Source organism: Vespula vulgaris, chromosome 2 (assembly GCF_905475345.1).
Source record: "Vespula vulgaris chromosome 2, iyVesVulg1.1, whole genome shotgun sequence".
Taxonomy (NCBI): domain Eukaryota; kingdom Metazoa; phylum Arthropoda; class Insecta; order Hymenoptera; family Vespidae; genus Vespula; species Vespula vulgaris.
This window is the reverse complement of record NC_066587.1, coordinates 2,161,440-2,176,829: the sequence shown is the minus strand read 5'-3', so window position 1 is coordinate 2,176,829 and position 15,390 is coordinate 2,161,440. Positions and strand designations below refer to the sequence as shown.

Sequence of the window (15,390 nt, the reverse complement as noted above, 5' to 3'; positions counted from 1 at the left end):
TCTTTCTTTCTTTCTTCCCCCTCCTTTTTTTAATTTTCAATATTTTGTCGAGGCAACACGCAATCGTTGGATTAATCGGTTTAGTATTTTAAATACGTACAAAACTCATCAATCATTTTATAAAATGGTCAAAAGGACGGAAAGAATGATTAATTGAATAGAAATGGCGGAGGAATTGTTTAATATTGTTAAATTGAAGCAATTGTTTAATATTGCTAAATTGAAACTGTAAGATTTTACTGAAGTACAGATTTTTTTTTATGAAAAAAGGATATATGTGTACGTGCGTATGCAATTTTTATTGCAGAACATTTTTATAAAAAATAAGATTCTTACTCCATCTCGTGGTAAAACGTCGAAACCACATGTTTTTTTCACGATTTTTTACGAAGTTATTACCAATGGAGATAGTGACTACTTATCGACGAAAATAAGGATCACTTACAAGAACTACTTATCGACGAGGATAAATACTAGAACTACTTATCGACGAGGATAAATACAAAAACTACTTATCGACGAAGACAAATACAAGAACTATTTATCGACGAAGATGTTAACAGTTACTAATACAATCATTAATGAATTATAATAATATTATTAATACAATGTATTTGAAGTACGATGAGGTAATATTTAAACATTAGTATATTTCGTTAGAAATGGATATAGCTCACAAAATACAATGAATTTGATGAAATCTAATTGTAAGTCAGTTAGATAGAATTCTACAATATTATATATTGAAGAACATGTAAGAAACATTAATTTTAATTAATGATTTTAGCTTCTTTTTAAAGTAACTTTATCTATTCTATTGTAATTTCATGCATATTTTTTTATGGCTCCTTATACTTCTTAATATTTTCTAAATTCAATAAAACGTAGAAAATAGAAAATGTTATATGATAAAAATTATGAATATATAATACAATACGGAAGTATATGAGTGAAAGGTGGTGAACAGCCTTGAAGACAAAAATTCAATCAACGTGCCTCTGCATTTCTTTATTACTTATGTACAATTATAGAGAGCAATGTGCTACGAATTGGGGATATACCTTTATACACAGATAACAATAACAATAACAATAGTAACAACGAAAAAAAAAGAAAAGAAAAATATATTCATATCACGACGGCAATAAATTCAGAATAACTTTTGCAATCTCTGTGAACTGATTTAAAAAGAAAGAGAGCGCATCGTCTAGGATTACACAATAAGCTTCTTAAAATATGAAAAATTGTCGAATACAAGAAAAACAATGGGTGTAAAGAATTGAAAACATTGAAACATTGAAAAACAAAAAAAGATTAAATAAAATACATTCTGTCATTTCGCTTATAAATATGCTTCTACCTATATTCTTTCTCTAAAAAAAAAAAAGAGAGAGAGAGAGAAACAAGAAAAAAAATATTGAAGCTAGTCGCGTCAATTTTGTTTTCGTTATTTTTGTTAATACTAATTGCGCAAAAAATTTTTTTCTTTCTCGACCTTGTTTCTATCATAAAAATAGAATACCTTAATACTGAATACTTCCACCAAAGAGAGATCGGTAAATTCTTATCAAAGGAGATAAAAAGTTGTATTCATCAGGCCGTAAGTAAAAAATATAACGCGATATAGTTGAATCACGTATGATATATGCATAATAATGAATATCAACGAATGGTCCACATATCACAAGTATCATTCAGCCTTTCACTCGATCTTTGATTACCGATCGTTAGGTAACGTTTAATACTCGTTAATTATCTATATTTGTCTTGTTTTCTTTACTCCAGTTAACTGGAATACAAAAGAATGGTCTATCTGTCCTTCTTTAACTACCACCAACGATAAAGATTACTATGAAATTAATCTTAACATTCTTTTGCAGCACTCGCCGAATTTCTTAGACCAAAATTAATTTATACTTTTCGAACGGTTTATGTTGATTCCAGCATACCTCCAGCAAGTTTGGTTGCATATAAATTCAAGGCCTTAAAAGAGAGAGAGAAAAAGATAAATAAAAAAAAGTAAAAAAAAAAAAAAAAAGATTGATCATACAAATCTAACATCAGAGAAAAACAAAACAAAAATGTTGAAACACTTATACACACCTTATATATAAAAGCATACTGTTCTTTAGTTTGCACAGCCCCAGCTCTATCTCTTCTTATCGTATAAACCACTCTTGGGACGTCTACCGTTCGTGTAATTTCATACTGCCTAATTCCCAAGTCCAATGCTATCAATGTTCCGGTACGACCTGTACCAGGACTACAATGAACCACTATAGGACCTGGACCACCTCTTTGAAGGGCTCTGCCTTCGAGAAGTACAGCAATAAGTCCTGCACCGTCCGTTTGGACGCCACTGGCTGGCCATAAGTACCAAATATGGTATACTTCTCTGAACGTATTATTTTCTAAATTCTGCAAAAAAGAATAAAAGAAAGAAGAGCACCAACACAATTAATAATATCATGATCATAACTGGAACTGGTGATTATGAAAGTGATCTAATAGTGTCATTTGAAATATTAAAAAACAAAATTTTTAAATAATTCAAACTCTTCTCTCAAATGTCAAGATACTTCAGTATGAAAAATATATATGACTTACAAATCACTTTCATAATCACATTGGCTCACACGTTAAAAATCCATTTTAATTTGATTTAAACTGATTACTTTCAAGTGTAACGTCGATATAGCATATTTCTCTTTGGTTTCTCGCTTCTTTAACGTCACTTGAAAATCACCGTACAATCTATGACAATCGGTCACTTCGGAAGGTGGTATATATTCGGTACACTTTTCAACCCCGTTTTCAAAAAGATCAGTCAACATAATGATCACTTTAGATTGTTGTTCCCAAATCATACGCCAAAAATCAGTGACGGTTGTATCCAAAGGTGCTTGACAAGCAATGTAATATTTTGTCGCATTTTTAGGACCCTAACAAAATATTTGTGAATTTTTATATATATATATATATATAGATATATACATACAATGAACCATACAAATAAAATATAATAAATGAACTAACTCGAACGTAACTGGCATTAATGTATTCCGAAAGAGGATCATCGTTGAGTTTTTTCAACGGTACTCTACTTTCTGGAAGTGGTATTACATTCGCATATCTATTCTTCACTTCAGCACCCAAAGGAAGTTCGTCCATCTTAGCGGAAACTTGGGGTATACTTAAAAATTCTTCATTAATGGCATCAACGTCGTTTGAGAAAGAAGTAAGTCCAGTGAAATTCAATGGGTGAGATGGAACTGCAGTCTGCAAGTAAGTAACTAAGTAAGTAAGTAAAACTTTAGAAATTACAAAATTTTCATCGAAAATACTTTGCAAGTTTCTTTTATTATATTTAAAAAATTCAAACATATAGTTTCTAATTTATGTATGTAATCAAATATTTACAATATGTGTAACACTGCAAATTTTATTATAATTTAATAAAATATATAAACGTTATACATGTAACATACATATACACGTTACTATCTAAGTATTATGTAATAAAATACTCACTGAATCTTCAAAAGCAGGATTACCATAACTTCTTTTGGATGATCTAGCAACGCCTTTTCGCCTAACACTGTTATAAGCAGATACGCTGTCCAAACTATAGGCATCCAAAGATACAGGTCGACATCGTTCGCCATAATTGAATCTCGTTTGTCTTTTTCTCATAACGAACTGCAAAAATGGACACATTTGTAATCCGCGAAAGATCAATAATATTCCTATATATATATATATACATATATATCGGTTATATGTATGTATATGGCCTCAATATGACCTCGTATTTATCACAATCGCCATCACCGTTTTTGCGAGTGTTTTATCGTTTCAAACGTTTACCGAAAAGAAATGTGTAACGTTGAAAAGATAGATAAGAAGTTGGAGGTATAATTATTTAAAAATGGAGGGAATGTGGATGTATAAGTTTAGTAAAAGAAAAATTCACTTAAATAACTTTAAAAAACAGAAAATGTTTGATATTAGCCAAATATCACGATCTATAGATCCTTTCATTTTTTAATAACTAATGTCACAGTTTCATAAATTTCATGATATAATATTACTTTGTTCTTCAGATAATTTTAGAAATGAATTATTCATAAATAAATAATTGATTTTTATTTGAAACTGTAATGCCATTATTTATTACTGCATTGTCATATGTATATATTAGATACTAGTTCATAAAAAAAAATATATATATATATATATATTTTTGTTCCATGACACTTGAAATACAAGCAAACACAATGGTAAAGCTAATTTTTCGACACGGATATTCCTACGTAACAAATTACTCATGACTAATACCAGGTAAGGCAAGTTACGAGTAGGCGTACAAACGAGGAAGACTTTCATGAACCTACGACGTAGCTGTTGCATCTTTATAAATCGAAACGTATCTTCTGTTTAGTAATGAGTATAGTCGGTATCGCGAATAACAATTTTATATTCTTTGTTTGAATACATCAAATAAATCTCTCTTACCAGAAGGCCAGCAAGAAGAAGTAGACAGATGAATGCTACTGACGAAACCACAACGACAGCTATTGCGTTGCTAGAATCTATTTCCTGTACTAGGACAAGACTGTGTATCTGAAAGGATAAATTTAATCAAACGATAAAGATTAAACGATATAGAATAAAATATACATAAGAGATTTTAATCTGATCTGTTAGACCAAAGATGAAATTGAACTTACGGTTATTGGAAAATTTGATACAGACGATTTGTAGAAATTTGGTAAGATCTTAGTCATCGCGGCATCGAATCTACCATTTTCATTAACGACGTAAACGTATATGGTAAAAAAAGATTCTTCGGATGATGAATTATCTTTTGAGTTATCCGATTCGGTACATGGGTTTTTATGAAATCTAACTTGTTTCGCCAGAATGACTCTGTAAATATGATGACGATGCTAAATTTTGAAGTAAACAATCAATATGATCGAAGTTATATTTAGAAGCATACTTACTTATCCAAACCTTTGGACAAGATATCAGCAAGAAATTGTCGAAGTTCTTCGAGACGTGGACAAACGTTGTGTCTATTACTCTCAAGTATTATTCTAACCAGCGATGTAATTTCGTCTGGTGGTAATGTCTCCAAGATGGTGGCAACAGTAGTTGTAGAGATGCCTACATCAACAGATTTCTTATCACCTAATAACTTGTCGTCAGGGAACGTTGTAACAAAGGTACTACTTGGAAGATCTAAGGTAACAACGTTTACGAGTGGCGTTGCGTCTAAATTCTCGGTAGTACTTTCAACACTGGTCATCATGTTGTTTTCTGTACTGCTAAGTGTACTTCTAATCGTACTGCTAGTGATAATCGCGTTTGGCGAAGGTGTAACAGGTAAAGTACGTTCAACCGAGGTCGATCTAGGCCACGATGCAATTTCTGAAAAACTTCTTGTACTTTCTTTCGAATCGGAGACATTGTTACTAATGTTGATATCAGTCTGTTCATGATCTATAGACAACGTCTCTTCGATAGCCAAGGTTGTCGTTGTGAAAGAGTTTCTATTGTTTTCCGTTAATGTAACAAATTTGTATTCAACAGTATTACCGGAATAGGACGAGGAACTAGTCGTTGGATTAACGGAAGATTCATCAGAGGATTCGATTGTAGTTTCCGTAGAAAAATCGTTATCGATACCAGTACCAAGAGTCGAATAATAATCATCTGTAAGAGTTGATTTGCTAGTTGGAGTGTCGGTAGTTTTCGTATCTAACATGGAGGAATCAACGGGGACAGTAGTGGTCATTGATACGATTGTATTTGAATTAGTACTTTCAGTTATACCGTTTCCTGTTAAATCGTTAGGATCATCGCTCTCCGATTGAACGTAAGGAAACGATGTTTCTGTTGTTAGAGTCCCAATTGTGAGAGTTCCAATAGATGAAGATTCGGTCGATGTGCTGCTGCTGCTGCTGCTGCTGCTACTGCTGCTGCTGCTACTACTGCTACTGCTGCTTGACAAAGATAACGAACTGGTAGACTCGATTGTTGAATTATTTACAGTTTTATAACTACTTTCGAATGCTCCTGATTGTTGAATACTATTCTCTAAAACAACCGAAGGCTCGGTTACTATCAGCTTTTTTTCAGAATCCTTTCGACCAATCGTGTTCTCGTAAATCGATGCGTCTCTGGTTGTCGTAGCAATGGTTAGATTAATTTTACTCGACTCCAATAATTCCTTTTCGGCAATTACGTTGGACATGGACGACGATGACACAACAGGTAACGTTGGTACTGGAATAATCGTTGTTGATTTAGTTTCGTTCAAATTTATCGAGACATTTTTTATATTGTCTACATTTTTCCCTTCCTCGACGTATTTATCTACGTTTAGCTTTTCCATTCGATCGAACGAGCCTAATTCATTGTCCAAAAATGGAGATGACGAAGTAGACTCGATCGTTGTCGTTGCAATACTGCTAACAGTTTCTGTATCTTCAACTATGTCACCATCAGTTTCGTTAATTACCGTAGAAATCGTCGTTTGCGTTTTTTCTTCTTTTTCTTCTTCTGTTTTCTCTTCTTTCGATCCTTTCTTCTTACGATCTTCATCCTCGAAATCGGATAATTTCAAACCTTTTGCTTTCAAATCACCGCCATTTTCTTCTTCTTCTTCTTCTTCTTTTTGATTGACTTTAACTGGATTAGCTACAACCAATGACGATGATTCCAAATCGCCATTCTTATTCGATAGTTCAATAAACTTTTCTGACACGCTCGATGTTGTCACTCCACCAGCGAAGACCAATAAAATAGCTCCTATGATATCATTGAAGAGAACGTTTACATAGATATTTTTCTTTAACATTGTTTAATTCATTTAATTACTCTCGATCTATTTACACACTTTATTAATCCTTCTAAGTTTATCAATTTCTTATATCTAAATTTATGTTACTTAATTTTTTTTTATGTAACTTTTATTAGAATATAATTCAATATTTTCCAGTTAAAATGAAAAATTAAATTAAATTAAAAAGAGAGAGAGAGAGAGAGAGAGAGAGAGAGAAAAGAAAGGAAAAAGAAAGAAGAAATAAGTAAATTTTTTTAAGTGCACAGATTTTGTACCATCATTAACACTTTTGTTATCATCGTTGATATTCTTTTTTAGTATTAAATTTGATTTTTCCATCCTCCCTAAATACGAGTTAATTAGTAACGAAAAAAAAATAAGTATTGGAGACAAATGTTTCATGAGATTCCTTTTTTCAAGGTGATACGATAAAACTATCGAATCGTGAGAATATAGACAAGCTAAGAAGAGTTTAACGGATCTAAAAACCGGTTTTACGGGAATATCGCTTGCTCGGCTTTTCGTCGTCGCGAACTATGTACTTACGTATCATCATCATCATCATCATCATCATCATCATCATCATCATCGTGAACATAAATTTATCTTTTATTTTTCTTTTTTCTTTTTTCCCCTTCCTTTCATTTCCTAATTCCCACGACTCTCGAGACGAACGATTATATTACAAAATACATACATACATGTAGAATAAATTCTACTTACCTAAACATACTCTCAGCAACAAATACGACGTTGCTTCGTACATCTTCTTTTCGATCGGTAAATACCGATACTTTTTCTATTGAATCTGAAATAAAAACTTCCAATTAAATATATTAAATCGTATAAAATATCAGATAGATAGATAAACAAAATCTAATAACATCTATATAATTTATCTATATAATAAAAAAGAAATTAGAGATATAAAAAAACAGGCTAAAAGATTTATTAAAAATTTATTACAGAAAGAGAGTATTTTGTTTTTTTTTTTTTAACTTTCTCAATTAATTACACAAAAATGTGTATGTTATACGAAAAATATATAAGATAATAAAGATATATCTAAAGCAATTTTATATATATATATATATATATATACATACACGCATATATGTATAAATAATTGAAATAACATATCTACATAATAGTATATAAAGAGAAAGAGAGAAAAGAGAGAGAGAGAGTGTGAGCAAAATAACGACGTCGTCATCTTTCGAGCACGCATCAAGCAAAGGAGGTCAATTGCAATGCTCGTCAATTGGATTATCACGAGTTAGGTCTCTGCCGGCACATTACCTCCCGCACCCTCACGAAAAATAACCGAGCTTGAATTCGAATCGAATCAGAAATAAGTGAGTTAGCGAGCTTTCTCGGTAACATCGTTAGGTATTTTCTTCGTGTTAAACGAAAAAAAGAAAAAGGTAAAAAGAAATGCGATAAATAAAAAGGTAAACTATGTAATTCGATTTGTTTTTCAAATAATTTTGGAGATGAAAATGATTATTTTTATTTATTCAATCGGTAAAAATATATATTGTGTGTGTATGTGTATTTCTTTATATCATCAAAAGAGAGATTTGATTTTTTTTTTTAAATACAAATGATTAAATGGAAGTATCTTTTTAAGTAATATAATATCTAAACTATTATTCAATATTTCTTTTGTGCTCATTTTTAAAATGCAAAAGATTAATAACTCGGATAAAAAAAAATATCTAGGAAAAAAGAAAAAGAAGAAAGAAAAAGACCGATATAATTACTGCAGAATTTACACGAGGAAGAGATAAAAGATAGATTCGTGAATCGCAAACTACATCGTGAAAGCGTGAAGAAGCTACAGTATGAATAATTGCGAAAGCGTATGAACGAAAGAACGCTAACAACTGTGAATGTGCATAGTTTAAAAAAAAAATATAATTTACTGTATGTGTACTATTTTTTTTTTTTAAGTAAAAAATAAAAAATTGATATCACGAAATATTATCGATATATCGTACCATTGTTGATTATTATTACGAATATATCGATTTTTTATTATTCCTTATACAAGATATGTCAAAACTTAACGAGTTTTATAAATCAATTACTCTTTTTCGAGACTTTTGAAATTTGATGTGTAGTTAGGCTTGTAGTTTTACAATTTGAAAAACTATTAAAAAATCTCTATAATAAAAATTTTAATAATCGAAATGAATAAAAGTTTGTTAAAAATTTATGTCGTAATAATTTTTCTTAATAATGTTCATTGATGTATAAATTTTTCTAACATAATTTCTATAGACATATTATATATAATATATTTTCTACGCAGTGCCAATTCAATAGGAACGAAAACATCGAAAGATTTGTTTCATTCCTTTCTCTCTCTCTCTCTCTCTCTCTCTCTCTCTCTCTTTCTCTCTCTCTCTCCCTCTCTCTCGAAATAATTCTCTCGTTGTCCGACCAGCCAACGTAATTTCAAGCCATTATTTCATGAAGAACGTTCTATTGCGAGAGAAGCGAGTACAAATACGGGCGGCCTTCTATCGATCGAATTTAATTCTCTTGCTTTGGATCGACAAAGTCTCTTACAATGAGGCTCATTCAAGAAATCATTTTGAAATGATTACATTCAAATATTTTTCGATATTTTTTTCACTCGAAATATTGACATAAACAATAAATTGATTTACCATTTATTAGATACGTCGAATAAATATCATTATTTCAATGATATACTTACTCCATGATTAATATAATTAGAACATAACATATGAAGAAAAGGATTATATTTTAAGAAAAGAAAATATTTTGTATGTATATGAAACAAAATAAATAACATAAATTGATTTTCGTTCAATTTTTGACGTGAGCCATTTTCATTGTTTCCAACATACTTGCAAATAATAATTTTGTTGTGTCATACATATCAGTAAATATAATAAAAAATTTCATAGATATTTTTTGGTCAAGCCTAGCTTGTAGTTTTACAATACAAAAAAGAAAATTAGCTTATAAATCTTAAAAAAAATAATTGATTGCTTTGATCCACCATGTGTTTATATCGCAAATATACGATGGACCAAATAAAATGTTAAAGGCTATTTTCTCCGTGACTATTATATATATATATATATATATATATATATATATATATATATTTATGTATTTATTATTTTATACATACATATATATTTTTTATTTTCCATATATATATACACACACACACATACGTACACACATATGTATGTGTTGTGTATATATATGTATATATATATATATATATATATAAATTCTTAAAAACTTTCCTTTTTCATTAAACGCAACTATACTGCTACTATTTTCTTTGAATATCTGAAAGATAACCTAAGACAAAGCGAAATTGTTCGTAGACAAAGAAACGGGACGTTATTACGAGACCTTTGCCTTTCACGAAGAGAACGAAAGTTCCTCTGTTTCTTAGCAAATTATTCTCACGATAACGTTACACATACATTTACACATACACACATACACATATATATGTTCATACATAATACAGTACTCAAAGTTCGACTTCCCACGCTTCGATAAATCTGTCGATAAAAAAAAAAAATAGATTAAAAAAATACAAATCAAGATATATATACCCTACACATATAATCCTACAAATTTATACATACATAACTCAATTCGAATTTCCACGCTTTGATAAATTTTTCGATTAAAAAAAAAAAAAAAAAAAAAAAAAAAAAAAAAAAGAAGAAACATGGATCCACACACATATATGTTCATACATAAACAAAACATACAAAACTCGATCTGAATTTCCACGCTTCGATAAATCTTTCTATTAAAAAGAAACAAAAACAAAAAGATAAAAGAAAAAAGAAAATAATGATCATCCCTCTATACTCTACACATATAATATATTCATACGTACACATTCGTACACATACACAAATCGATTCGCGTTTTCACACTTCAATAAATCTCTCTATTAAAAAAATGAAAAGAAATTTAAGAAAATATAAATAAAAATAAAAATAAATAATAATAATAGTAATAATAATAGATATGATAATAGAAATAATAATAAGAATAGTAATAATAGAATAGTAATAGAATAATAATAATAATAATAATAATAACAATAATAATAATAATTCTCGGATAAGCTAACCGATTCGAGCTACGCCTTCTTCCGATTATAATAGACGCGTGCGCTCCAGTTTATAGTTGGTCGCGTTCTCGCTTTCACTCACTCGTCATCGTGTCCTCGTCGTTGTCGGCGTCGATCGTCCTCGTGAATACTCGTGAATAATCGTGATTTATAAACGTGTGCGAGACAAAAACAGAGCAGCAACCTTAGATTTACACTTTAGATTGCAAACGTGTAAATCTAAACCGAATAAATCAAGACTAATATTAGTCTAGAGGGAATCAAAAAGATATCTTTATACATATTATATGTATGTATGTATGTGTATATATATATATATATATAATATGTAACATACACGGTGGACCACATAAAGTGTTACAAACTGTTTTCTCTTTAACTATTAGAGATAATGACTGGGATAAATGGACGATTGTTATTTCTAATTGTAAGATAAACAAATTAATGGTCTTATTAAAGCAATTAGACAAGAATGAAGAAAAAAGATCACTAGATTCTAGTGAAAACATTTATTACCAAAATTTTCTTTCACTACGTGTTCTCTGTTTTGATTTTGATTTATAGAATAATATCAAAAGATTTGTTTATTCATCAGATAGCCGGATGTTTTCTTTTTTTACAAAAAAAAATAAAAAAAAAGGAGAGAAAAGAAAAGAAATAAAAATGTCACTGTATAAAATATCAATGAATAGATAATGAAAATTCGATATAAGCACGTCCTTTTCATACGAAGGACTGCAAATCGTCTTTGTTCTCTTCCTCGTTGAAAGACCAACGAGCGACTATGACTCGTGTAATGGTATTAAATGTCAGGTCAAGAGAGTGGCTCGGTTGATCGGTTTTATAGTCGCAGCAGGCAACCACTCTCTCTGTCTCTCTCTCTCTGTCTCTCTCTTCATCTCAAACTGCATGCAACATAACACGGCACACCTACGCTCGTTTATTCATTATTCTCTCTCTCTCTTTCTTTCTCGTTTATCCATAAATATAATAGAGAAATAAAATAATTAAATTAAAAAATTTGTTTAATAAGTACAGGATTAGAGCCATGTGTCATTCCTAAATAACTTTATAAATCAATTGTTCTTTTTCTATAACTTTTTAGGTTAATATTCTTTTCATTCTCTTTTCAATAAAATTATACATGATTTAATGGTATAAGTTTAAAAATTATCAAAAAGAAGTAACTGATTTTTAAAATCTCCTAGAAAAATTCGCCCCACCCTTTTCCTTTTTTCTTTACTTATTTCTTTTTTTTCTTTCTTGTCTTTTTTTTTTTTTTTTTTTTTTCAACAAAGATGTAATATATCGAACAACTCACCGTTATTGCTACCGAGAACCAAGATGTGTGTGTGTGTGTCACGTATGAAGATAAGATAACGCGAGTAGCAACGTAAAATCGTTTTAATTACAATTTCATACTTTTATATCGATGATTGAATAAAAGATAAAATAAATAATAATAAAAAAATAAAAATAAAATATATATATATATATAAATAAAGAATTAATTATCGAGGTTATTCGTTTGAACTGATTCGCACATCTTCACGAATTATCGTTTCTAAACAAATAATTTAATCTAAACTATAAGAAGATAATTTTAAAGAATCTATCAGAGATATCACAAATAACCTGCTCGAACACTCTTACGAACTTAAAAAAAAAAACTGTCACTAACTTTTGACGACGTCGTTCGACTTTTATCTCCTTTGATCGCATCTTTTAGGATTTAATATTACATAAAAGATAATTCTAAGACTTTGTTTACTTAATACTTCCTAAGGATTCGCAGTACGATGTATATATCATCCCATGATAACATTCTAGAAGTGTAAGTTTTGTATCGTCATAACATATAAATATTATATATAAAATGTTATAATTATAAGATATAACATAACTTATAAGGTATTATACATAATACATAATATTGTGTATATATTTTCATTGAAAAAGAAATCAAATTAATCGATTATTCATTTATTAAAAATTATTGCCAAATTTTGACCCGAATAAATGTCTTCGTAAAAACAAGAATCAAATTATTCGATTGCCATTAATTTCATAACTGTATACTTTCTCTCTCTCTCTCTCTCTCTCTCTCTCTCTTCCTCTCTTTGTGCGTGTGTACACATATATTCGTATTCTTGCATACCGACGAAATTTCTAAAAAGAAGTCAAACATGAAGTAGAAACTTACATATTTTGAAATGCTCAGAAAAAGAAAAATATATATATATGTATATATATATAGACACACACGCGCACATGCACATATGTAAGTGGTGTTATTCGAATGTAACGATATCGTACCGTTAACAATACCATTTGCCGCTTAGGCAACAAAATAGACGTGTAACACTTCTTTCCGATTGATCGATCGATCGATCGATCGATCGAGGGAGTGAGAGGGTGGGAGGAAGAAGGAGAAGGACAGAGAGAAAGAGAGAGAGAGAGAGAGAAAGAGGAAAAGACAAAGAGAGACTGTGATCAAGGAGAACACGTTTCTCATTGAACAGAATCGCAAATAGACCTGATCGTAAAGAAAATATAAATAATCTTAGTTGTACTTACCACGAATATATCCGTCGAAATTCGTCTGGATTGTTGTCGTCGTCTTTGTCGACGTTGTGTCGAACTAGGCGGAAACACCAAGTCCGCATTATCGTCCTCTCTTTCTTTCTTTCTCTATCTCCCTGTGTCTCTCTCTTTCTCTCTCTTTTTTCTTTCCTTGTTCCTCTCTATACGGTTTCTATTCTGTACCTTTCTCGTTATATGTACGTCTCAAGCAACACGTAACGGCTAAGAAACTAAACAGAGAACACTCTCAACTAGTTCTATCTCTCGCATTCATTTTATCTCAAAAAAAAAAAAAAAATCGAGAAAAAAATTCGTTAGATTTTTTTAAAAGAAAAATTTTCGATAGAGAGAGAGAGAGAGAGAGAGAGAGAGAGAGAGAGAGAGAGAGTGAGAGTGTGAGAGAAAGAGATAGAGAGAGAAACAAAACTTAGTATTAGATTTTCTTATAAGAATACACCACAACACACGGTACCCATGACGACGACAAGGAGCGTTCTTTATCTCTCTCTCTCTTTCTCTCTCTCTCTCTCTCTTTTTCTCTCTTTCTTTTTCTTTCTTTCTTTCTCTCTCTCTCTCTCTCTCTCTCTCTCTCCCTCTCTTTTAGCACTTACGTGTTCTTCGTCTCGCGCGGTTTAACACGCGCGCGCGCGTGCACCCGCGTACACGTACCCCAACATTACTCGAATACGCTTTTATAAGTATAACGTTAACAAGATTAATTATTTATTTGTTACGATACTCTTCTCTTTCTCTCTCTTTTTCTCTTTCTCTTTCTGCGACTTCCTTTCTCGTTTATTGTACACCTTCTCTTTCTTTTTATTTCGCACGCGACATATGTCCTATGTAAGGAATAACTAACGTGATAACGGAAAAGCACGAGATAACCAATCGCGACGACAGCCAACGCTGAACTGTCGTGACTGGCTGCGTCTCCCTTTCGCGGTAGAGTCGTGCGCATCATAGTCGCGGGCATCTTCTGATTGGTTGAAATTAAATTCAAGCGGTGTGTCACGTCCCCGCGAATTTCAAATATCTCGTTTACTGTTAAAACCTTTTTAAGGGATCTAACTTAGATTTTTTGTGCATTTTTTGTTATTATATATATATTATTGAATATATATATATCAATGATAATATTATAATATATAATATATAATATATATATATAATATAATACAGTATAGAATATAGTACATATATACATATATATATATATATATATATATATATATATATATGTACTATTAGTATTGTTTTATTTAAAGAAATTTTTTATATATAAATTAGATTAAAGTTAAATCGAATTCACGATTGATAGAATTCAAATTGAATTAAATTATGTATTTAAATGATCAATAAGGTCAAGGTTAATTTCGATCTGTAAATAAAATCAATGAGGCACGTTCGTCAACTAGGATTCAGTAATTTGGGGAGTGGCAATCACCGAATTATGACGAGAGGCGTGCTTTTAACTTTATATGTAGCAATCATATGCAATGAAACTATTTTTTTCGATAACTTAGCAGTTAAATTTTATGATTTAAATAACTTCACATTTATTTAATCAAATTATCTTATTAATAATATATATAATTATATTGATTAAAATAAATTATAAATATCATTATATATATATAGTATATACATATATATATCATGATCGATATTTATTGACGAACGTTTGAAATAAAAATGTTATCGTTTCGTGTCTGGAAAGAGTCACGATGTTTTGGAATATCCAATGTATTCTCGTGTAACACGACGTAATTTATATTAGGGGCGTATTCTCTTTGTCGTACGTAATCATTCGATG

General features: G+C 30.4%; 1 protein-coding gene across 2 annotated transcripts; it reads right to left on the bottom strand.

Annotated features, from left to right (window-relative positions):
- Window positions 1-982: 982 nt before the first annotated feature.
- On the bottom strand, window positions 983-14,498 carry LOC127061778 (serine-rich adhesin for platelets-like). Of its 2 annotated transcripts, XM_050989106.1 has the most exons (12): window positions 14,189-14,498; window positions 13,572-13,807; window positions 7,574-7,658; window positions 5,839-6,816; window positions 5,007-5,169; window positions 4,731-4,929; window positions 4,516-4,623; window positions 3,532-3,699; window positions 3,037-3,279; window positions 2,676-2,942; window positions 2,104-2,418; window positions 983-1,983 (listed from the first exon to the last, which is right to left on the bottom strand). In XM_050989106.1, exons 3-12 carry the CDS (start codon window positions 7,614-7,616, stop codon window positions 1,930-1,932), a joined length of 2,538 nt encoding a protein of 845 aa, XP_050845063.1. In that variant the 5' UTR covers window positions 7,617-7,658; window positions 13,572-13,807; window positions 14,189-14,498; the 3' UTR covers window positions 983-1,929. The 2 variants fall into 2 exon arrangements, with proteins under 2 accessions (XP_050845063.1, XP_050845062.1); XM_050989105.1 differs by having other exon boundaries at window positions 5,007-6,816.
- Window positions 14,499-15,390: the final 892 nt, after the last annotated feature.

Excerpts from the sequence above, each read along its gene's own strand:
- LOC127061778 (XM_050989105.1), bottom strand. The coding sequence starts at position 7,616 with ATGTACGAAGCAACGTCGTATTTGTTGCTGAGAGTATGTTTAG. Across the intron at positions 3,280-3,531 it reads ATCCTGCTTTTGAAGATTCA|ACTGCAGTTCCATCTCACCC; the intron begins GTGAGTATTTTA and ends ACTTACTTGCAG. Across the intron at positions 2,419-2,675 it reads TATCGACGTTACACTTGAAA|AATTTAGAAAATAATACGTT; the intron begins GTAATCAGTTTA and ends TCTTTTTTGCAG.